The 22,356-nt window shown below is 41.3% G+C and overlaps 2 protein-coding genes across 4 annotated transcripts in view; one reads left to right on the forward strand and one right to left on the reverse strand.

Annotated features, from left to right (window-relative positions):
* The window catches only part of DOCK7 (dedicator of cytokinesis 7), a 108,422-nt gene that overhangs the window by 39,703 nt on the left and 46,363 nt on the right, over positions 1–22,356 (forward strand). For all 3 annotated transcript variants that reach the window (XM_075155621.1, XM_075155619.1, XM_075155620.1), the window contains exons 13-15: positions 530–623; positions 2,195–2,357; positions 22,167–22,284. In XM_075155621.1, the coding sequence (XP_075011722.1) occupies positions 530–623; positions 2,195–2,357; positions 22,167–22,284 (375 nt within the window). The remainder of the gene's footprint in view (positions 1–529; positions 624–2,194; positions 2,358–22,166; positions 22,285–22,356) is intronic.
* On the reverse strand, positions 2,652–13,457 carry ANGPTL3 (angiopoietin like 3). Its single transcript, XM_075155612.1, has 7 exons — positions 12,878–13,457; positions 11,748–11,858; positions 10,778–10,895; positions 9,880–9,993; positions 8,237–8,332; positions 6,083–6,355; positions 2,652–4,735 (listed from the first exon to the last, which is right to left on the reverse strand). Exons 1-7 carry the CDS (start codon positions 13,373–13,375, stop codon positions 4,554–4,556), a joined length of 1,392 nt encoding a protein of 463 aa, XP_075011713.1. The 5' UTR covers positions 13,376–13,457; the 3' UTR covers positions 2,652–4,553.

Here is a 22,356-nt window from a genome sequence, read left to right on the forward strand (position 1 = left end):
GAGTCACATTTTCTATAATGTTTCCAAAATTAATGAAATTCTGAGCTACTAGAATGTGGCACAAGGAAGACTGACAACAGACTCCTTCCACTTCCCACCGTTTCTTAACACTTCTCCTGAAAAGTAAGACTCTTCTAGACTCATCCCAAAGAAAAGGCAGAAGAGAAGGAATGAGGTTCACTACCTGAATGACGGATACTTTTTCAAACTATTATACTAGCTAAAAATTGGATATTTTGGGGAAATCTTTTAACAGCCATTCTCAGTTTTGAAAAAGATAATATTAATGGGGAGAGAAAAGGTTTTCAATGAGAAGTTCCCGCAGCTGTCATAATGATTAATAAGGAAAAAAGGAGAGAAAAAGGATGGAGAAATGAACTGTAATTTAGCATGTTAATCTTAACACCTTGTTCTGGGAAGGTACATTTTGATATCAGAGGAAAGAGACTATAGTATTAGATGCTTTATTCATTCTCTCGCAATCCTGAACACTTGTGTAGATAACCATTTTCTTCCCAACGTCCAACAGGAGGGTGATCGCCTGAGCGATGAAGATTTGTACAAGTTCCTTGCTGACATGAGACGGCCATCATCAGTGTTACGGAGATTGAGACCTATCACAGGTATTGAACGAGATCTTTTTGGCTCACATGTGTTAAAGTATTTGGTTAGTCCTTCCCAATGGTCACCCAGTTCTCATAAGTAGAAGACCCTAAGAAGTCATTGACAGCATTCCCTGGTAGGCACGAGCACTAAAGATGGCATTTTGGCAAGTTTTTCACTGGCCGATGTATGCATGCAGCTCCTGTCACACTGAGAGTAGCATCTGTGAGAAGAGGATGCAAACCCCAAAGCCCTAAACCCAGCAGGGGCTGAGGAACCTCTGTTTTCCTGAATAAAACAGCTGTCTCCAGCTGAGAGGAGCTCTCTCCTGGCTCCCACTTGGTTAATAGGAACAGACTCCACCTCTGTTTGAGAAAGGGAAATGAAAACGCTGGCACACCAGCAGTGAAACATCACTGGTCACTGACCTGTGCTATTCCTGACAATATTTACTTAACCTGTTCTTAAAAATCTCCAGCAACAGCAATCCTACCGCTTCCTTAGATCATCTCTCCCAGCCCTCAGCTGTCCTTGTAGTGAGGTTAAGTATTAAGAAAACTTCGCAAAATTATCTTGCTGCAAATTAATCTGATTATGGTCTGTCATGCCCTCAGGGCAGTTATCACAACCTTTCAAGTACTTGAATACTGTTATTAGTTCACTCTTATTCGCCTCCGTTTTGTAGCCTAACCAATCTCAGGTTTTTTTCAACCTTTCCTCAAAGGCTGTGATTTTAAAAGTGCCTGTTACTCTCTGCTAGAGTTTCTTTAATCTGTCCATGCTTTTCTTCAAGCACGGTGCTCTAAACTGGGTATGCTGCTCCTTCTAAGACCTCATGCCAAGCAAAGCAGACGAATTTGTCTCCAGCATCTTACATATGCATTGCACATGTTAGAATGGTTTCTTCTGGACATTGGCTTATTGTCACTGCTGTCACCCAGCCTTTTTCTGCAAAATTGATCCATGCCAATTTTATTTTTTTTTTTTAATGTTTGTATGTTTGGCTTCTCCTTCTTAATGCAAGTCCCTTTGCTCTTTCTTTTGTTTCACCTTAGTCATTTGATGCCATGTCTCCACTCTCCTCTCTTCCAAATTTTTACAATCATTCGAGCCTCAGTGTCATCCACCAACTAGAAGTGTGCTGTCAGTATTGTCAGCTGACTTGCTAAGGAAAATATTCAATCATCTTGGTGCAGATTAGCTTTCAGCAACTCCTGATGTATCCTTCTGGTTTGATAGGCAAGATTCCTGATGAGACTTCGAATACTGTTTTTAACAGTAGTTGGGCCTCACAGTACCATTATTATGGTATTTTCCCAACTTGCCTATGAAGACAGCATTTGGGACTTGTTAAGATATATCTTTTATGTTGGTTCTTATTATCTGGTACCCCAGTTGCCCTAGATATCAGTTTGATTCACTGTTAGTTGTTTTTAACAATTCCACTTTGGCTGCAATTTATAATTTCTTTATTTATGGAATTAATATATAGGATATTAACCTGAAGAAACAAAGCGTGAACATGCTTTTTTTATTTATATTTAACTTCTGTTTATTGTAATAAAACCATTTTCTTCTTTTCTTCTTACAGCTCAATTAAAGATAGACATATCTCCAGCTCCAGAGAATCCCCATTACTGTCTAACTCCAGAGTTGCTGCAAGTCAAACTTTACCCAGACAGCAGAGTTAGACCTACAAGAGAAATCCTGGAGTTTCCCGCCAGGGACGTCTACGTTCCAAATACCACATACAGGTCAGAGTTTTGAAATACGTTTCACATTTCAAGATCTGAGACTGGCAAATCTAGAAATTCCTACCTTATCATCTGGTTCGTTGCAAAACTTGCTGTATCAGTAGAGCTGCTGTGCCAGAGGCACAAAAAGGGTCCAGACTGACACAGCAGAAAATACACAGACATGAAGGGACAAACATATTTGCATAAAACTTGGCTGTGAACAGGAACATGAGATAAGTTTCTCCATTTCTCAAAATTCACAGTGAAATTTAGTTGAATTCTTTTCAGTTTTATGTAGGTTTTTTTCTTTGTCTGTCTGCTAAAGTCATCATTCTCTTACTGTTTCTGTTACTTTCTGACATGTTCAGTGACTTACTTTTTTTCTTTAAAATGGGGGATGAAAATTAAGAAAATGTGTAATCCCTTCATTCATATTTCCATTTTGATTTAAAGCAATTTCTTTGTTTACAATGCTTGAAAAAAAAAATCTGAAGATCTGGAAGATAAGAAATTTTTCTAAAGTATCTTGGAAAACAATAACCTTTCTATAACTAAGTCCACGCAGGGAGCAGCTTTCTTTTCATTATGTACCACTATTCATTTAAAGCTTTTTCACAGTATTTTTAAAGACATTACACCTCTGAGTGGAACTGTCTTCTTCCGTTGAGTAATTTCACCAGCTTACTCACCAATTCAAGTTACTTGTTATTGTAAAAGTTAGATGAATACAAACCAGGTTTTTATAAACCAAAACTTACAAAAAAGAGTTTAGTCAACTTCCATATCTCACGTCTTTTCAAAAGTTTCATTTATTTATTTATTTAGTCGGTCGTCCGTCTATTTATTTATTTATTTATTTATTTTTAGAGGTCGGACAGGTAATTAAACATTACAATACACCAGTACAAATAAGCAGCACTGTGTGATCTCTTCTTTGTAATAAATCCATGAAGAGTAAAAGTATTTTTGCAGTTTCTCTGTAATTAGCACATTCTGTTGACAGTTGCTTCACTCCGACAAATTAATTTAAATTAAATTAAAATAAATTAATTTAAAACCATTTTCTGTATGGTTGCAAATGTTGTGATAAAAAATCCATACTGTACAAGGGTTGGGTAACATATACAAGTCAATATGACTCAATGTAACTGCAGAATTGGGGTCCTTGTCAGTCAACATTTCCACAACATTTCCATGTCTATAGTCCTTCTGCCTTAAGGTATTCTGCAGCTGAAGTTAAACAAATGTGAATGTGTTCTCAGGAGCAGGACCAACACTGTCACGTAGGTTGTGCCTACAGCCTTTGTTGGTTGGTGCCATTGACTCCGTTAGAGTTGTCCCCACAGGCAACTGTTCTCTATTTGAAAGGTGTTTTGTCATGTGCTCACTTGGCCTTTCATTTAGGTGTACTAAAAGGTCGCAAAGGGATGGCTCTGAATCCGTTTCAAGCGAGAAGAAAAGATCTATTATTTATTTCAATAAGCTTTGAAGCTTAGCTCTTAACTTTCAGTAAGAAAGTGTAGTTCTTAAGTTATTCTTCAAGTGTGGTATCTAAAAGATTAGGTCTGTGCTGTGGCTTACTTGATGTGTGTGTACACATCTATAGCTGCGTGATTACAGTGCTTCAGCGAAGACTGGCCTGAGCTACACTGCTTAACATTTGTCTGGAAATACACAGAACCCTAAAATGGAGAATTACCCATCTTTCATTTGCTCATAGAAACATTCCACAAGGATAACATGAACCAAACATAAAATCAGTTACTTTACGAAACAAAATTTCTTTTTTTCCCTATAGAATAATACCTAAATGTCTTCTGTAGCATTTTGCCAGCCCTTTGTTTACTGAAACACTTTCCGTGTTCCCTACTACACAGCCCAGAAACAAATGCAACATCCTGAAAACCCACTCCCCCAAGCAATACTATCTAGCACGTGAATAGGCAGCTGATTCCTAGGCATTAGAGTTTCATCCTGGAGAGGTAAAAGCTCCGCATGAGTTACAGCACATTGACGTTGGGGCTAGGGCGAATGAGAATACTCACCAAACATACTGTAAGACCATTGCAAATGCCTCAGGGTTTATGTATTGGAGAATACACCTTACAGTGCATGGATTTAGACATGCATCTGTTATTAAACATAACATGAACTTCTTTGATGTAGTAACGTTCAGTATCTATGTTCTGAATTAAAATGCATCAGGTTGAGCATTCAGTTAAAACTTTTTAAATCTGTTGGGTGTATCATTATTTTGGTTGACTTGAGCAAGTAGTATCTTCCTTTCTTAGGCTTCCAGTATAAGCCTTTTCTTCTGTCTAGTCTTCCTCTTGACCTTGGTGTGACGTATTTCCCGTTAAGATTGGTTTCCTCACATTCACTGTGCCACCAGCCTCCTAAGGAAAAGTGTGGTAATGTCAGTCACTGTCAGTTGTACCCTAACATACTGTGCTCAGTTTCCAAGTAGACAGCTCCCGTTTGCAACATAAATCTTCTTTAGGCTAGTTCCAACAAAAGTGACAATTACCCAGTATACCCAAATGAAACGGTGCTTGTACGTATACCCACTTACACTAGCAAGTTGAGGGCCAATACAAAGAAGTTGTGCTCCCCGTTATTGTCTGCTTCACATAAAAGAAGTGGTGCACAGAAAACTGCACTGAATTGGGACACTTACGAAGTTAGCTCCACACTTCCATACTTCCTGTGACCCTCTACAACTGACTTTCTGATTTGCTGATGTTTTTCTCAGGTATAAATAGTTAAATCTCTGCATCTACAGGAGGCTGAAGAGCCTTTAGTAAACAAATTCTCTTTTTTATTGGCAGGTGTCCTTAATCACGAGCTTAAATTGTAAGCCCAGTTCTGCTGGCAAAGGACTGGCAGTGACTCTGTGCTAAAAATGAAAGTTTAGCACTTTGGAAGTCATTGGCCATCTGCTTTCTGGTCACTAGAGCTGAGTAACACTCTCAGCATTGTTTCAGACGTTAACAATTTTCAAGCCTAAAATGGTGTACAAAATGGTTGTTGCATGAAGCAGGTGTCTGGAGGGCAATTCTGTATCCTGTGGTGTAATCGTTAATTGCTTTTTCAATTGTTTGCTTTTTGCTATAAGCAAAGGCAAAATGCAAAAGCTTCATAAAATCAAAGAATTAGGAATCCTTTAACCAGATTATCTTCATGAGAAATATGTCTTCAGCCTTGCATCTCTCTTGCTTTTTTGAGAGTGTTTGTAGCATGTACACTTGACAAACAGCTAAAATCTCCCTTTGAATGGAAACTCACCGTCATTCTTAACTTTTGGGTTATAATCAAAGTGGAGTTAAGGGTCAGTTTGTCTTCTCTCTTTTTTGCAAGGAGGGATTAAACAATCCAACCTAGGGCTGCCACACCAGAGCAGGCATCGGAGGAAGAACTGCCCTCTACTTCATAGCTCAGAATCTCATCCTGGGGTTTTATTTCAACCTGTGCTGCTAGTTCTGTTTCTGCTGTTGGTTGTTTGCACAGCCTCACTATGCTTTCATTTTACCTATCTATAAAATAGAAAGGTGATGCCTCGTTGTAGGACCCTGCTATCTGTCAACAACAGACATCTTCTGCCCTTTCCTGCAAGCGGAAAGATGCTGCTAGCCTCTCTTCTGTATCTAACGCCAGGCTAATATCAGTAACTACCCACTAAAGCATACTACCATCCTTCATGTAACAAAGAAACTGCCATGGTAATATACCCAGCATACTGATACCTAGGTAGTTTTCTGGACAGTTGAAGTCATTTATTATGTCCACGTCACGGTCTGCAGTTGAGAACCGCAGTTCTGTCTGCTCCGGCAGTGCATTGGGGATGCTCCCGGAGATCCGTGAAAGCTGGAGAGTGTAGTCTGTTTCGGGGCCTCCCAAGCTGAACGCATACTCGATGTAACGTTTATTATCTTTCCAGTCCTGCAGCTCAATCCGTAAGACGTAGTCCCCTTGTTTAGTAATGGAATAGGTCTTATTCAGGCCTAGCCAGAATTCCTCTGCAAAGTCGTAGTAAATAGATGCTGTTAATACGGAACCAGGCATGAAAACACTTACCATGTTTTTCAGATCTCTAACCCATACCTCAGATAGCTCATTCACCTTTAAAATATTGGTATTTGAAAAGGTGTGTTCAAATAAGCTGCGCAATGTCAGAATCAAGAGGTGTCAGAGGTGAGGATTAGGGGACAGAAGTCACCGGGCAGAGAGAGAGTGGGGAAGGGGCTATGTGATAAACTTCCCCTAAAACCCCGTATTGCTCACACTGCTATTGAATTTGTTTTTACAGATAACCTGCGGGAAGTATGTGTGAAAATATAGTATTTAAAAGGATTTATTCATTGCTTTAATTAAATCAATAATATGAGTCTTGGGGACTGTTGATCTTTTCAGAGGTCTCCTGCTACATTCTTTTTGTTTACCTCTTCTTAATTGCACACTGGTGATCAATAAAAGCAAGAGATATAAATGAACTGGAGCTTCTCTCTTAACTTTCCCACCTCTTGTGAAACTCTGAGAGGGAGCTCAAGACATTTAAAACATGCATAATTGGAACTGTGTGACAAATGAAGCAAATGACATACATAAAACCTAATTGCAATTGTTGTATTTTTTAAGGAAAGAGCTGCAGAACTAAACTGAGGTTTCGATACCCTTGTGTACAAAGTGAATTTAACTTTAGCATTTTTCTTTTGCTAGAATTCTTGATAATTAGTTTAATTAGTTTCCTAAATTATATTCATTAAGTAGCTTATTATCAGTTCTGCTGGTACTAGTGCACAATAGGTAATTGCCACGTGTAGAAATAGTGTAGTGAATGTGAGTGCCGTACACGCAGGTGGCGTTTTAAGCAATAGAAGACAAGATGGTTGAGTAAAATACTCCCACAATTTACAGGTAAGGAGCCTGTTATCTTTTATCACCTTAGAATATGCAGCACAGAACTGAGTAGGACATAGCTGAGAGTGATGTGATCCTCTGCAAAATCTTTCTGACACTGAAAAGATGTGGCTTCATGCTGGTTTAGTGTATGGGAATTGGAGACCAATCAAGGAGCAACTGTAGCATTCAATATGGTCAGACAAACTGTACAGGTAAAAGTCTACCTCAGTTGTGAGCTACTGTCCCAAAATGCGGGAAAAGTTGAGATATAGCAGCTCTTTATCGTAGAAGAGGTGGAAGTAAGGCAGTATTGCTGCCACATTGGTTGAGGTTTTGATCTGTGCTGTGCCTAGAAAGTCAAAAGGTTTTCTAAACAAAAGTAGAGTCATCTCATTGTACGAGAAAAATAGGGAAAATCTTCTGGATGGGGAGGCTGTTGGGCAGCACTTGGTGCTACAAATTCTTTGGAGTTGATGATTAACAGGGGAACGTGGGTGTTTCCTCATCCTATCCAGCCATGGAGGGGATTGGCCACCGCGCGGGGAAGCCGGAGGTGTTGGTGCAGGGGAGCACACGCAGCCTCGGGCTCTCTTGACTTTGGAAAAATTAGTGCGATGGTTTTAAGGGAAACATCACTGCAGAAAGTTTGAGAGAAAGTAGTGACAGCAACCTGGTGAGGTTTTGCATTTGTGTGTGTACTTTAAAGGCTTTTGGGCGGTGCTTTTATGAATAGCAAAATCTCGGTAATTAAAATAGCATTTAAAGCATTCTGGCCTTGATTCAGCAAAAGTTTCTAAACACACATGTGAAGGTGTGTCTTTGAGAATTTTACTGAGATACATTTTCTGGTAAGCACTCTCTGGTGTTCCACTAATTAGGTAAGCTGTTCAGATTTGATTGCAGGTGTTGTCTGCTGTCATGTGAACACCTTTAATTAAGAAGATTCAGCTTCTCAAATCAACTGATACAAAGAAAAGACACAAAAAAAGTGTTTTTACCATTGAGTTCACCAAAACCGTTTGCATAGGCATCCCAGGTTTGGTTGAAATCTAGTGATCCATCCACTCTGTTCTGGATTACAGTCCAGGAATTGCCTGTGAATGCGAAAGGGAAATAAGTCACAAGCCTGGCGTAAGTGTTTAAAGCACTAGAGAGAAGATGGAAAGTAACCGAGACCATCAGCCGCTGACCTGCAGCCTGCGCTGCTGTGGCTGCCCTGTGCGAGCTCGCTCTCCACTGCAGTGAAGAAGAAAATAGGTTTGCATTGAAGGTGGCTCCGTATGAATCCCACTTGCTCTTCATTTTGCAACAGACCTGAGTGCTCGTGTACTGAGCTATAAAGCCTCTCGGCTGTACAGAGAGCAGATGCTTGACTCATCTTGGCCTTGGCCTTATTAACTGTCCATGAGCGTGCTCTTGGGCGCTCCAATTTTGAGGTAGAATGAGTTAGCCTAAATCTTCATGAAAGAAATTGAAGTGAGCGCAGCTGAACAGAACACGGGGCTGTTCGAGTGTCCTCTGCCACACTTGCAGTGACTCAGCTCACTGGCCTTGTTTTGTTAAGCTGCCTTAACTGGCTTTCTTTTGTTTATGAGGGCTGAGAAACACAAACAGAGAGAAAATGATAAAAAAGAGATATGAAATGTTCCAGACATTTGGCCAGATTGTCAGACTCCCTCTACTGATAGTGCTTGACTGCTGGGAGCGCAGCTTCGCAGAAGGTATGAAGTGTTGGAGGCTGTGTCCACACTAGGGCTGCGGTGGGGTCTTTCTCCTGACCAGGTCATGACACCCTCGTTTAACCAGTTTCAACAAATGTAAGCAAAGGAGCTTTTTGCACAGGGCAACCCCATGCCGCTCTGTTTACACAACCAAACAAATCACACGGCCTTGCCACGTTTCCCAGGCATGTCCCCAGACACGGGTAGCTGTGGCAAAGGGAGCACGCAAGGAAGCCGGGCAGGACACGCACGGAGCAGCCCAGCAGGATGATGCATTGCAGGGTGAAAAAAACAGGGAACAGTGAACTGGCCGAACGATGTGTGATCTCTGGGTAGTGGCAAAAGGAACAGACCAATGGGTTTGTTACAGAGACAGAGCTTGGGTAGATGCTGTGCATTCTGGTCCATGATAATTCTGGATCTATATGATGCATAGCTACTGACTCACCCAAACGTGACACAGGAATCCTGTCTCCAGGACTCAGCCCTTTGGGTTAGTTTGGTATATCGAAGTCTCAAGCAATAACCTTTGTTAATGAAACAAAATTTTACTAAGGTATTTACTATTTGCTTTCATTTGGAAAAGTTATTCATGGTTGCAGTATAGTGCATTTATAATTAACCATTTTCATTCTCTATAGCTAAAGGGGCTTGGTTTTTTAATATACTTAATTTATGTCACATGCTTGAAAGTCCTTTCCTCGGTGTAAACAAGAGGTGAGTAAAGAATGAAAGCAGTGTTAAGGAGACTTTAGGATATAGGAAACCTGAGTTCAGAGCACAGACAGAACAGTAAGAGAAGTCAAGAGGATACATAAACCACGATAAGTTTTTGTGTACTTTGCAGTGAGACACAGTTTTTAGGCTTATAGGAAACTACTTAGGTGAAAATTAGACTGTTGCTAGCACAGCTGTCTTACCAAATTTCATTTCACAGTAGACATTGAAAGCTTCTGAGCCATTGGGCTTAATAGTGTAAACACCACTGGACCGCATGCCACTGTTAAAAAGAGCAGTGCAGTCAGGAGCGGCACCTAGGAAAGCAAACAGCAGACAATTACAAATCCTGTTTTGTATGTGGTAAGTTTTAATCCAGCTTCGTAACTTGAATTTCTATATGGGATAGAGCCAAAACAAAAACTAGAACAATCTTTTTGGTAATCTTATTTTACAATAAATGTCATGAAATGGACAAACTGCTTTGGTCTTGGTAGTACAGCTGCCAAGTTGTACATAGGTTGGAGCGCCTGTATTTTTTAAATTAGGCAAGGTATCAATATAGATAATTTTGGAAAGTTTGTAAGGCCCAAGACTAGAGCCTGGCAAATGGACTTTCCTTTCCCTTGTAAAGTACCTTGAACGGTATTTATTTCCCAATAAATACCGTTCCCATTGCTGCAGTTTGAAAATGCCTCTCAACTTTAAAGAAAGCTCTTCCAAATCTTAGGATTAGGCAACGTGAAGTAAATTAGTTCTCTGTTCTTACTCTCCAAGACAGGCATTGACAATGTCAGTAAAAGGATGGTCACAGCACATGTTTACAAGGGCTGAATGGAGGCTGGAGGTTGAGGACAGGATTACTGCATTATTGGAGGTTGTTTCTGTATGTCATCCCAGAAATACCTACATGTGTCATGGGACTAAATAGATGGTGATATTTTCCAAAGCAGGAAATCCAGCTCCTTCCCACAGCGCTGTATATAACATAAGAGTCTCTTGCTTTTAGTCTTTGACTATTAAAAACCAATGCAAAACTTTCACAGAGAATACTGCGAATGCAATGTGTTGTGTAGCCACGTCTAAGAGATAAGGTCTCACCGTCAGATTTGTATGTTACAACTGTGGCGTTGCGCACAGGAAAGGGGATGGCCTCTGGTTCTGTTTGCTCCCCCGTGAAGGAGTTCTCTGCGAGTTCCTGGAGCTCTATGTGGTTTAGCTAAAAGAACCGTAATTACAGACTGTTAATTTCCCAAGGCTCTGAAATGATGAGATTCATGTATCAAGCCGAACAATGTCATGCAGAGAATAATTTTTCTTGTGAATGTAATCCTTTAGAATACCCAATTTACAACATAAAAATAACTTTAGAACTGCACTGATGCATTTCAGTTGCATGAATGTCAGCTGTGCCACTGCTCAAACAAGGTAGGATTCATGAGGTAAGTAAATGACCCGTTCTCACGAGGTGCACCTTAATGGGCAAACAGATTTAACTTATTTCCTCAGGTGACATCACTTAGACAAATAATACCAACATCTAAAGAGCACAGAACCCGCAGTTCCTTAGGCTGAAATACATTTTCCTTTTATAGCCTCCTCTTAGGAATAAATTAAATATGAGCATGTCAGTTATACCCAGCGTTACGGTGACACGTATTGAACTGCAGAACATGGCTCCCTGTTGGACTGAATATTGGAAAAGAAGAAAGAGAGAGAAGGTAATGATACTTAGAAGACCAATGGAAGAACAATAATATGATAGATAATTAGAGAAAAAAAAAGAAAATTAGCAGTCAGAACATGCAGCAGCCTGGTATCGATAGGCGGTATTTCAAAGCTGTGTTCTTGGTCATTGTGTGCCCTGGCCATAGCCGCCTGCCTGGCAGCACAGCAGTCTCTCACCCAAAAAGGTACCTGTTTGCGGTCAAAATTGTTTATACCCTCCTCTACACCCCCAAACTGTGAACAAGAGGGATGGCTGACCCACATGAATGGTTGGGCCATTGACTTCTTCAGTGTTATGAGAGATGACAAATTCTGAAAAGAGAAGTAGAGGTGGTTCCTGTACCTTGTCCTCCAGCTCCATTATTTGATTGTGCTGTCTGTCGAGTTGCACATGCTGGTCCTCTACGATTTTGAGAAGTTGCTTGATGTGGTTGTCCTGCTGCTCCACAAAAGCCTGAGGATGGGAAGGGAGGGAGGAGGGTTGTGGTTAGAAGCAGCAGCAGACCTTCACAGTGTCACGGCCTCCATAACTCTTGTCACGGGGCCGGTTTTGAGAGGCACGAACTATTTAACATCGCCTTTCCTTTTCCAAAGGGTTGCCTGCTTTGCCTCTGAAGGGGCGAATTTCTTTGCCTCTGAAGTGAACACCCATTTTTTTTTTTGAGACAAACTGCTGGCAGCTTTGTAGACCTTTTTTGTTGTTATTTGCCTTCCATTTTCACGACCAGAACAATTATGTTCTGTGAATTTGCCCCTTGATTCAAACTAGATGTATGCCACTGATCCAAAAAACAGAAGAATTCCCATCATTTGGGTATTAGTGTGGGATTTGGGAGATTTGGATTCATCTCTCTGCTTTGACACGGATATCCAGTATTTTCTCACAGAAGTTGCTTAGCCTTTTTATGCTTCTGCAAAATATAATTAATACTTCCTTTTCCATAGGGAACCCTATAACCACCCAAATGCTTGCATGCATTGACATTAAGTCTATTAACACTTGCAAGGTTCTTTGGTCCTGGAGGTCATATAGGTACTATAGATGTCCCTCTTTAAAGGTTTAAACTTCCTGAGCAGACAGTTCCTAGTGCATTGATTTGTAATGAGCTGATGACATACAAACCTATGGGCTTGGTAATCACATCACTTTCCTGATTGCAAATTTTTTTATCATTATTATTATTACAGAATTTCTTAAAACTGATTTGCAAAAAAATACTGAAAAAGATAGAGAGCCTTATAATTTCACGATTTTCTCACTGATTTCGCTAGGGAATTTTACTGCAAAATAAACAATATGTCAGATTAAGACACTGATTCTTTTAAGATTATCACAGTGATTTATTTTTCAAAATATATAGTAGTACTACAGTGAAGATGAAGAGAAGACGAGCTTCTATTGCATGACTACCAATAATAGCATTACAATTTACTTTGGCTTCGTGTGTCAGGGGCTTTCACAAGTCTACTTACTTTGAGTGAAGAAATTTCTTTTGTCTCTTGCATTGAAGGCTGGATAATGGCCAGTTTAGTGACTTTGTCTTCCAGTCCCCATACTTTCTCTTGCAGCTGGATTTTGTTTTGTATGAGGTCGTCAATCTTCGAGTTCATCTCCTGTGAGAGATTCTTTATCTCTTCATTGTTGATTTGCAGTCTGGCCGTAGTTTGTCTGAGCTGTTCTTCTTCTTCTTTGATTTCACTAGTTTGCAGTGAGAGCTCATAAAAGGACCTATCAAAAATGTAAAGTTTTTGAAAGATGTCATTCATCTGCCCCTTTGTCTTATGGACAAAGTCTTTAAGACCGTGCCCAAGCTGGAGGAGTCCATTGGCTAAGATTCGTACATCATCTAACATGGCAAATCTGGACTTCGTCTCGGGAGATGCAGCAGAATCAAAGGAGGAAAAATCCTTCTCGGCTCTAGCTGAAAGAGCAAGCGGGGCAATGAATAGAAAGACTAGAATGATTTTCATGTTTTCTGCTCCTGGTACTCTTTGGTTGTTCAGGATGCAGAGACTTTTCCTACTAACAGTTTTTGCTGTGTGACTGTTCTGGGTTGAAGAATTTGATCTATTTATACTCCTCTTCAATTTAGAAGAGGCAGACCAACAAGTTGATCATTAAACTGTGTGTATTTGAACGAACGTAACCCCTCTCGAATGTAGGTTGATCTCTGGGAAGATAAAACTGAGAGACGGGCACGTTGCTGATGAAACTGATTCTGAATTTTTCCATCTACCAGACCTTCTGTTATAAAATGTTATTGATGACATAGTGTTTTTCACACAATGCTTTTTAATAGATTAATTTTGGATCATAATCTTGATAAGGGCCTAAATTGCTTCTTGTTTGTGTTGTATCATTCCTTTTATTGCCTCAGAGTATAAAAGGGTTTACCATACTTAAGAGCACTGGATGCTGTATTTCAGGTTGTGCAGCTCCTTGATAAACTATGGAAGGGCAAAATATTCCCAGGTGATTCACACAGCTTGATTCTCATCTTGTACATTTTCTGATGTAACTCATTGTGCTGCAGAGGATTTACTTGTCATCTAGTTCAGATTAAGAGAGAAAGAGGGAATTAGGTCCAGAGATTGCCTGGATGTGATTCTACTGTGTTAAGGTTTGTGCAGAAATTTACACCATCTAAAACTTATTTTTTAAGAGCTGCTTTCCAGAGGTGGGTGAGATAAATAATACCTCACTTACATTTCTCACCTTACCATTCTTCTTACTGTTTAAGATTCACACTACATAAAGCAAGTCTACAAGTAGTCTGAAATAAATATCCTGTTCTGCAGTGGGTCTCTGCATGGAAGCATGTATGTTTTTCGAGTAGTATTGCAGTATGAATGAAAAGTATTTTTCTTTCTGAAATCATTCACAGCAATCCAAGAAATCAAAATCAATCCATGCATAATATAGTCTGTACTTCGGAGAGTTTTCAGGTTTTTGCTAGATTCTTGTATGTTTAGTAATTCCTCCCCTGGACTTGTTGTTGTTGTTGTTCATGTTCATATGCACGTATAATATGAAGGATCTATAGAAAAATAATTCTAAAAGTGAAGTTGTTATCTCATACATTGAACTTCCTGTGTGATGAAGGGTTGATAATATGCAGGTAACCTCCCCACCCATAATTAAATAATGTGAAAGTATTTTAGATCTCCGGTTAACTGGTAGAGAGTATTTTGTACCAGTATAATTTGGATCAGACTTACTGGAGTATCTGCACGAAGTATAGAAAAACAGCAGGAGCAGGTAGATCATCAGGCCCGGCACTGGGAAGAATGGGGATTCATTCAAAGAGAATCTGCTGGCATAGAGTGGAAACAAATGTAGGAATTATCCTTAAATACAAACAATAATCACTATTCTATACCAGGAAGCAGCACTGCATTTTCACAACCCAAAGGTTTGAAAACCTTTTTATGGGAGGTCCCATAAAAAACCAACCCAGTGATTTCTCGTCTTGCAACGTGTCCCACTGCAGCAGACAGTCTTGAAGGTCCTCATCCTCGTACACCGCTGAGACCAAGCACCGAGGATTGTCTCGTAGGGAACAAACCTATGAAGGCAAAGGGATAAGTAAGGTTTTCCTTTTTCTGCTCTATTTCAGGTATTTGTGAATTCTCAGCATCATAAAGGCTGTGACTAATCAGGAATTGTCTCTCAAGCATAATTTTAAAACACTTGAGCAAAGCAGCAAAGTAATGATTTAAAAATCCCTGAACACTGAGAGTTTTGAGGATTCTGGCCCGAGGTCTCAGCTCTGGCTGCACCGTGCCAAGAGTCGGGGAACGGGAGGGCAGGGACAGCTCTGCGCCCTGGCGTGTGGCGCTGCCAAGGATCAGAGCAGCCTTTGCTTCATTTGAATTGCGGCTTGTTGTTAACCGGCTCTTCAGGTATTTTAGCTGGACAGTCCTTTTGCTTTTCAGGACAGACTGAAGAGCTATGAAGAGGCCTGAGGTACATGCAAGCCCATGCAGATACCACAATGCTCACCTAGTTCTGTTCGATTCTCTGCAGCTTGCATTAAATCAGGTCAGAAATGCGCACGTGTAAGATGCAGAAGGAATGGCTCTTACCAACTAAATGCCTGTCTGGTTCTCTGTTGACGACTCTTGTAAAGCCACAGTTAGCTGAGCCTGGCCAGCTGAGACTGGGCTGTATCTGCTCACTGTTGGCAGATGTAACGTGATGGAGAAGAGTTATTTGCTGAATTACTGATATGAGCCTGGAAGGCTATAGGCAAGCGAGGAATTTGGTTATGGGCTGTTCATTGTTGCTCTTGTATGTCCATTCACTGGCTGATCACTTATTTTGCACTGAATACGTGGTGCATTGATGAACACATGATGGTCCTTTCATTTCTGAAGTAACACAAGTCACTCATTGGAGGCTGACTGGTTGAACACATTCAGGATGTAAACAGGCAGCCAAGAGGTGAGCAAAGTGCTAAGACTTCTTGCAGTGTCACGGAGCTCATGGCACTGTCGGATCTCCAGGGGAGCAGTGGGAGCAAAGTTTTTTTGTGCAAAGAAATGAGAGGGAGTTAGGACTGTGCATTTGTTTCTTCTCTGATGCTTAGAGATACAGCAGTCCACAACCCAAGACCACCAGTGACTGCAGTGGAGCATCTCACAGGTTGAAAGTTATACATTTATGTGTTATTCTGTGTTGGGAGTTGAGAGTCAGGTTTATTATGGTTGGTGCTGCTTATTCAATGGATGAATATTACATTGGCTTTGGCCAGTGGGGAGTCTGCTGTATTCCTAAATCGGGTGCTTCTCAGTGGTACTGCGCTTGGGCTAGGTAGGTGTGTCATCAGGCGGAGCAAAGTAAAAATATTCTAGTGATGCAGTTGGGAAGCTCAGTCTACATAGAGACACAGAATTGAACAGGGACTTTTGCTAAAATCAAACACCGCTTAATCTCTCTCCTTCTGCCTTTTTATCGGCACTTTATTTTAACTCCACATGTAAAAGTTTAGTAAGTAGGGCTCAAATGGTAATCGTTATATTCATTCTTAATTTTATTGTGATGATGAGTGTTTATCATGAGTAATTCGCTGATCTGCGTGGCATAGGGCTTTATTCCAGAGATCTAGCTTAGACAAAGTGGATTGCTTTCACAAGGGATGTCCATGAGGTTCTAGTCTGTGAGAAGCTGTTCAGTGGAGGGCTATCATGCCCTATTAAAATCTGCAGTTTTTTCAGAGTAGTTTCTAAAGAAACTCATCAAATCAGTATTTACTCAACCCTACTAAAAAACTGTTAGAAAAAGTTTTAGAACAATTAAGGTTATTCATAGGTCAGTGATCAGCCTGGAGGGTTTGCATTGAGTCGTCGTTCCTGCAGTATTTTCTCATTTGGTGATATCAGTGGAAATGTATGAAGAGCTGTTCAAATGAGTGAAAGAAAAAAAAGCACGTGCAGGATCTGGACGGCACTTACGGCACTTATATTGTGCCTTTGTGGGAAGTTGTTAGGGTTCTTAACACTTTAACTCTGAAAGGTTTGATAGTTTTTGCTTTGAATGGTAGACCAAGATACATCATACCTGATAACCCTACTAAACACTTCCAATGTTTAACAAAGTAGATAAGCATGTGCTTTTAAAGGATTTGTATTTTCTGTAGGGAAACTCATTGGAGTTCACTTATGTAGGTGAAACATAGGTACGGTTTTTATCTGGGCCTGACACTGCCCTGTAATAGGGAACAAAGCCCAGCCTCTGGCATCTGACATAGGGATTTTGGGCTGCAAAACTTGAAGAACGGGTTGCAAAATTTAAAAAAAAAGAAAAAAAAAAAGTATAGACTTCCTGCAATCCACTTCAAAGTACCTGAGTGGTTTTGGTTTTACAGGATTTCAAATGAATCATTTTCTGTTGTTTTAGCGATTTCTTACAAGAAGTCTTTCTCAGTTTTGTTTTAAATAGTTTTGAATTACTCCTAACCCCATCACCCCCAAAAATCTTTATTCTTCGCTTAATCTTCAGAAAAACATAGGAAGTTACTCAAGAAAGGGCAACAACCAAGCAACTGGAGATCAGACATTTCACCAGTTTTCTGCAGCCTGAGCAGTTCCTGCGAGTCGCCATGCGCTGCCCGTTCCTGTGCCGCAGTTGTCGCGGCTCAGCTGGTGCCCGGTAACTCAGCATGCTACGGGAGCTTGCTTGTGCCAGGGTGCTGCTCAGACACGACACTACCCTTCAGAAGGGTTTGTTTTCCAAAGAGGAAAGGAGTCAAAATGCTCCGATGTCAAATATTAAAAAAGCATGAGTGGCTGCCAGGCACGTTTCCATATTAATGCCAGTGCCAATAAAGTCAAGCAGTGATAAGCTCACTACAAAATACCACCCTTAGATGTCACAATAGTCACAGAGTCCATAAGAAAAGCAGGACACAGGAAAGCAGAGGGGAGAAAACCTTCTGGTATGATTAAACCGTAAGATTCAGGGGCTGTTAGAAACCCTAAGGGGGAGTCCTGCCTCTGAGAGCTGTTAGCCCAGTCAAGAAAAGATGTATGTAACAAACATGATCCTGAAGATCTTTCATGCACCTGGGTCACCCTTATTAAATGGGCTTTAAATGATTTTTATAGTAGGAATAAAGCAAAGAAAAAGGTCTCTGGGTTTTACTGGAAAGGGAAATTTTCATAATAGTTAGACATTCCCTCTAAGAGTTAGGATCAGCTCTTAATGTTTTAATACCTTTATGAAGGATTTTGCAAAATGGCTGCAATCACATTATATAAATATTTAGAGGAGTGCCTGGTGACATTATTTCCATGGCTTGGGAAGCCTTTGCACTTCAGCAGTTCATTTTATGGAGGTAAAAGTACTTTTGAGATCTGTTTGAGATAATGGTATAAGCTTTGCATACGTTTTGCATAGCATTTTAATAAAAGCTCCAGACACAAGTCCTTGGGTTTAAAGCTTCTGGCTGAAACTTTTATTGATAGAAATCTGCGAAGAGTATCATCAAGAAGTAGCTGTTACTTGGAAGCGTAAGGACTAGCAGTCCTTTCGTTTAATCAGTGTATGCTTAGCATGGTTGTTGGTGTTGCAGTGTTATTTTCATGGTCAATCCCTTCTCCTCCCGTTATCCCTTCTATAGAGAATTGAACACTGTGATACGAGACCTCCCCATGATGTCTGGCCCACCAGAAAGTTGCTCTCTCCTCTTGATTCCCACTGCTTGTGGTATAATACAGGACTGGGGCTGTCCTCTGGATTTCTGAAGACTACATTCAGTGCCATGCCACTTACTTTGCCTGTAAAAGCCCAGCAGCTTCGATGCCTATCATCTCACCCACGCAGTGAGGCAGCTTCTACCATGACTTTGCACAGAAGTCTTGTTTCGCTTTTTTCAGAGGATAGTGGCTACACCTTTGGTGTCCTACGAAGTCTACTGAGCCCAGGTATTAGTGCACACAAATAATGAGATGAGAACTTGAAATGCAATGAATCAAAGGAAAGAGGGTAACGGAGGAGAAACCCAGAAGTCAGCCTCCCAGGGTGGCTGTTGGACAGGGGCATCGGTTCCTTTGAGAGATTTATAATGTTCCTATCGGTTTTTCAGCCGTGAGTCTCTTTCCGTGGCTCCTGTAACTGTGCTTATGGCAGACAGGAAGATCTGCGGATTTTAATTACGTAGGGTAAGGTAAAATAGGATTTTTCATTTGAGGTCACATTCTGATGTGCAAGCAGGGGAATTTTTTCCCCTCTCTATATGTAAATTGTCAACAAAAGGATGATGCCTGCCATAGGAAACCCTCTGGAGAGAGCAAGCATGCAACTCTCCCCTGTCTTACAGTGGGATCTGTGCATCTGAACTCCCCTAAGCAACATGAGCTTCTTCCTAATGAAATGCAGGATAATTGCCCCCTGCGCCTTTCAGATGACAAGGGCTTGAAAGGCAATGAAGAGGGGAACAACCTGTACATTTCCTCCAGTGCTTGTTGTTATGAATGCAGCTAAAGCCCGGCCTGACATGTAACGTCAGCTGTAATGTCTGCTTGTAGGTCTCTAGCACCCTCTTCCTAGAGGCATCAAATTGGCGAAATGTCTCCTTTGCTCCCGGCAGGCCAAGCCCTAGCAGAAGAGGCGGTAGGAGAACTGCAAGCTTGGTTTAGGCTCGTCTCTGCTATTCAGCATAAATCAGTCCTAAGCATAAGACTGCCTTTAATATAGGGATCCTGTAGCCTGGCCTCACAAATGCATTCAATCCTTCTCTTAAGCACTAATAATACTTAATAAAAGTTTTATGAGCAATGTACATTTTAGAGTAAATTTTCATATCCATTTTCATTTTAAAAAGAATATCAAGGAGCAAATGTATTCATGCCAGAACAAAGTAATTTAGTAGAGTCACAAAAACGGCACAGGCCCCCTCTGAAATAGTGAGAGCATTGATTAGGCAAAGCGACCAGTGGGGATGGGATTCGAAAACTTAATTCACCATGAAGGACTGGAAAGGGAAGAAATTCCCACGTGCCAGCTAAGCATACTCCTCTGCCTGGAGGGGTGACAAAGAGCCTGGCTTCATAATGCTGCCCCGTATAGCCTTCTGGAGCTATACAGCTGGACTGCTGTACATAGGTGCTGACCTGGAGGAGGTACCTTTTTCTTCAGAGGGTCTTAGAGAATTCCTTAGGACTAGCATTAGCCCCTGTCTGTACAGATGGGAGTACGCATGGGTATTGGGGAGCGAATGGAGTTGCCATCAGAACCAAGTCCTTGGGTGGGATTCATTTGCCGAAACGACATTTAGCACAATTTCAGATGCTCTAGGGCAGCCCACCTTTCCAGCCGCTCCTCCAGGAGAGTGACCCACTGCCAGCCCAGTGCTTAGGCTACCCATGGCATCTGAAAAGGCACCAGGTGCTTCACTGAGCACCGAATCACTGCCCTCCTGACAATCAAAAAAAGGGTCTTTCTGTTTTCAGTCTACCGTTTCCAGCACTCTGGTAGCGGCTGCTTTATTACACTTAAAATGTTGTCCTGCTGTGCTCCGCACTGCAGTTTTCTGTGCCCATCTGTTGTCTCTTGTCTCTCTGGGACAAGGAACAGTTGGAAACTACTTACAAATTGTGTTCAGATTCACTGAATAGTTCCCAGAGGGGAAGGGAACCTCTTCTACCTCCTGCCTTACAAGCCAGGGCTTGTTACAGAATTGGTTGCTTCGGTGTTTGGGCAAAATGCAAGATGCCAGTCTTTTATCCCTTAGCAGATGCAAGGCAGCAACATGAAGCTCTCACCTCACCACCGGGCTGCCGAGTAGCCTGTGGTGAGCATCCCTCTCGGTCCCTCTTGTTGGAGCCCTAGGAACAAGGGTGTCCAAGGGGGAATGATGCTGGTCTGGTGGCCAGGTGATGGATAGGGGATTTCCAGGCTGACTTTTTAAAGACCTATAACAATTCATACACTTTTACTTGTTTGGGGGCAAAAGAAGGTGTATTTCCTTTGAATAATTGAGTCTGTTGAGTGGAATGGTTCAGGGGCTGTTGTCTTTTTTGTCTTTATAGGAACATGCAAGGGACTTTCTGTGGTATAAATTACTTGCTCATAGGGCAGGCGGGGGCTTGTAGTGGATAGTTTTGCTAACGTTGTGTGAATCCAACTTGCACTTTGTTGGCAGGGACTCAGCAGGGCTAGGAGGATAGAAAATATTGCAGAATTTTGCATCTCGTCACTGTTGTGTTTAAAGTAATCGTAGGCTTGGAGAAATGGACCTGGAAGAGGCCTCCAAAATGTGTGTCCGCCCCAGTGAAAGTTGAGGTTGTCTATAAACCGATCTGGACCGGTGTCTGCCTCACCTGTCCTCAAAAGCTACCGGAGAATGGAGATTTCACACCCTCCCCAGGCAATTTGTTCTACTGCTTAACTAGCCTTACAGTTAGAACAACTTCCCTCACATTTAACCTCAATCTCCTGTGCTGCAATTTCAGCCCATTATGTCCTGTCATGTCCCCTGTGGATGTGATGATCACTTTATCACTTTGGTCTTTGCAGCAGTTCTTTAGATACCTGCGAGTATCGTTACCCGTGGCCCCAGCCATTCCCTCAAAACTGAACACTCCTGGTTCAGTCTGGCCATCCCCACTGTTTTCCAGAGCTCCTAACTATTCTTGTTCTCAGCTGTGAGTTTTAGTTGATCCCACCCTTCCCGAACTGTGGTAGTCAGGCGTGGAATTGGAGACACCATTCCATCTGAGTCATTGCGAAGATTGTGTGTCTGCTGAAGCTACAGATATCCATTCAGTTTAATCCTTTTTCAGAGGAGAGGCGTAACCCGAAGTCACCACGATGTAAGGAAATTTAAAAAAAAAGAAAGAAAAAAAAAAAAGGACAGGTCACAACAAGGAAGGTATTTAACAGGAACCAGCCACTCTGTGTTGAACAAATAAACGCTTCTCAGTGCTTTTCTATTCATATGTTTTCTTTCCACTTGAACTTCTTAGATTGTAGAATCACTGGTAAATTTTCAGATGTGTATTTCAAGCACCCTTATAAACAGGACCTATTTCAAAGTATGATGGCAGTTTAAAAGATCGTGACTTTTGATGTCTAAAATAAGGAGTCATTATCAAATGGCTCGTATGGGTGTGCACTTACGTTGAAGGGAAGACCATCTGGCTAATGGAACATGTCAAACCTTTCACTTTGACTCTCTGAGTGTTTCCATAGAGGTTTAAATAATAGCATCAATGAAGGTCTCACACGGAGATGCTCACTTGATGCCGTTGTCTCTTGCAGGAATCTTCTTTATGTCTATCCTCAGAGCCTTAACTTTGCCAACCGCCAAGGATCTGCCAGGAACATCACTGTAAAAGTCCAGTTCATGTATGGAGAGGACCCAAGCAATGCTATGCCGGTGAGGAAAGTAGTTTGTGCTCTGTGTGAATGCTGCATGCTGATAAGGCAGAGTACATGTTGCAGTCGTAAA

This window comes from Calonectris borealis, chromosome 8 (genome assembly GCF_964195595.1).
Source record: "Calonectris borealis chromosome 8, bCalBor7.hap1.2, whole genome shotgun sequence".
Classification (NCBI taxonomy): Eukaryota; Metazoa; Chordata; class Aves; order Procellariiformes; family Procellariidae; genus Calonectris; species Calonectris borealis.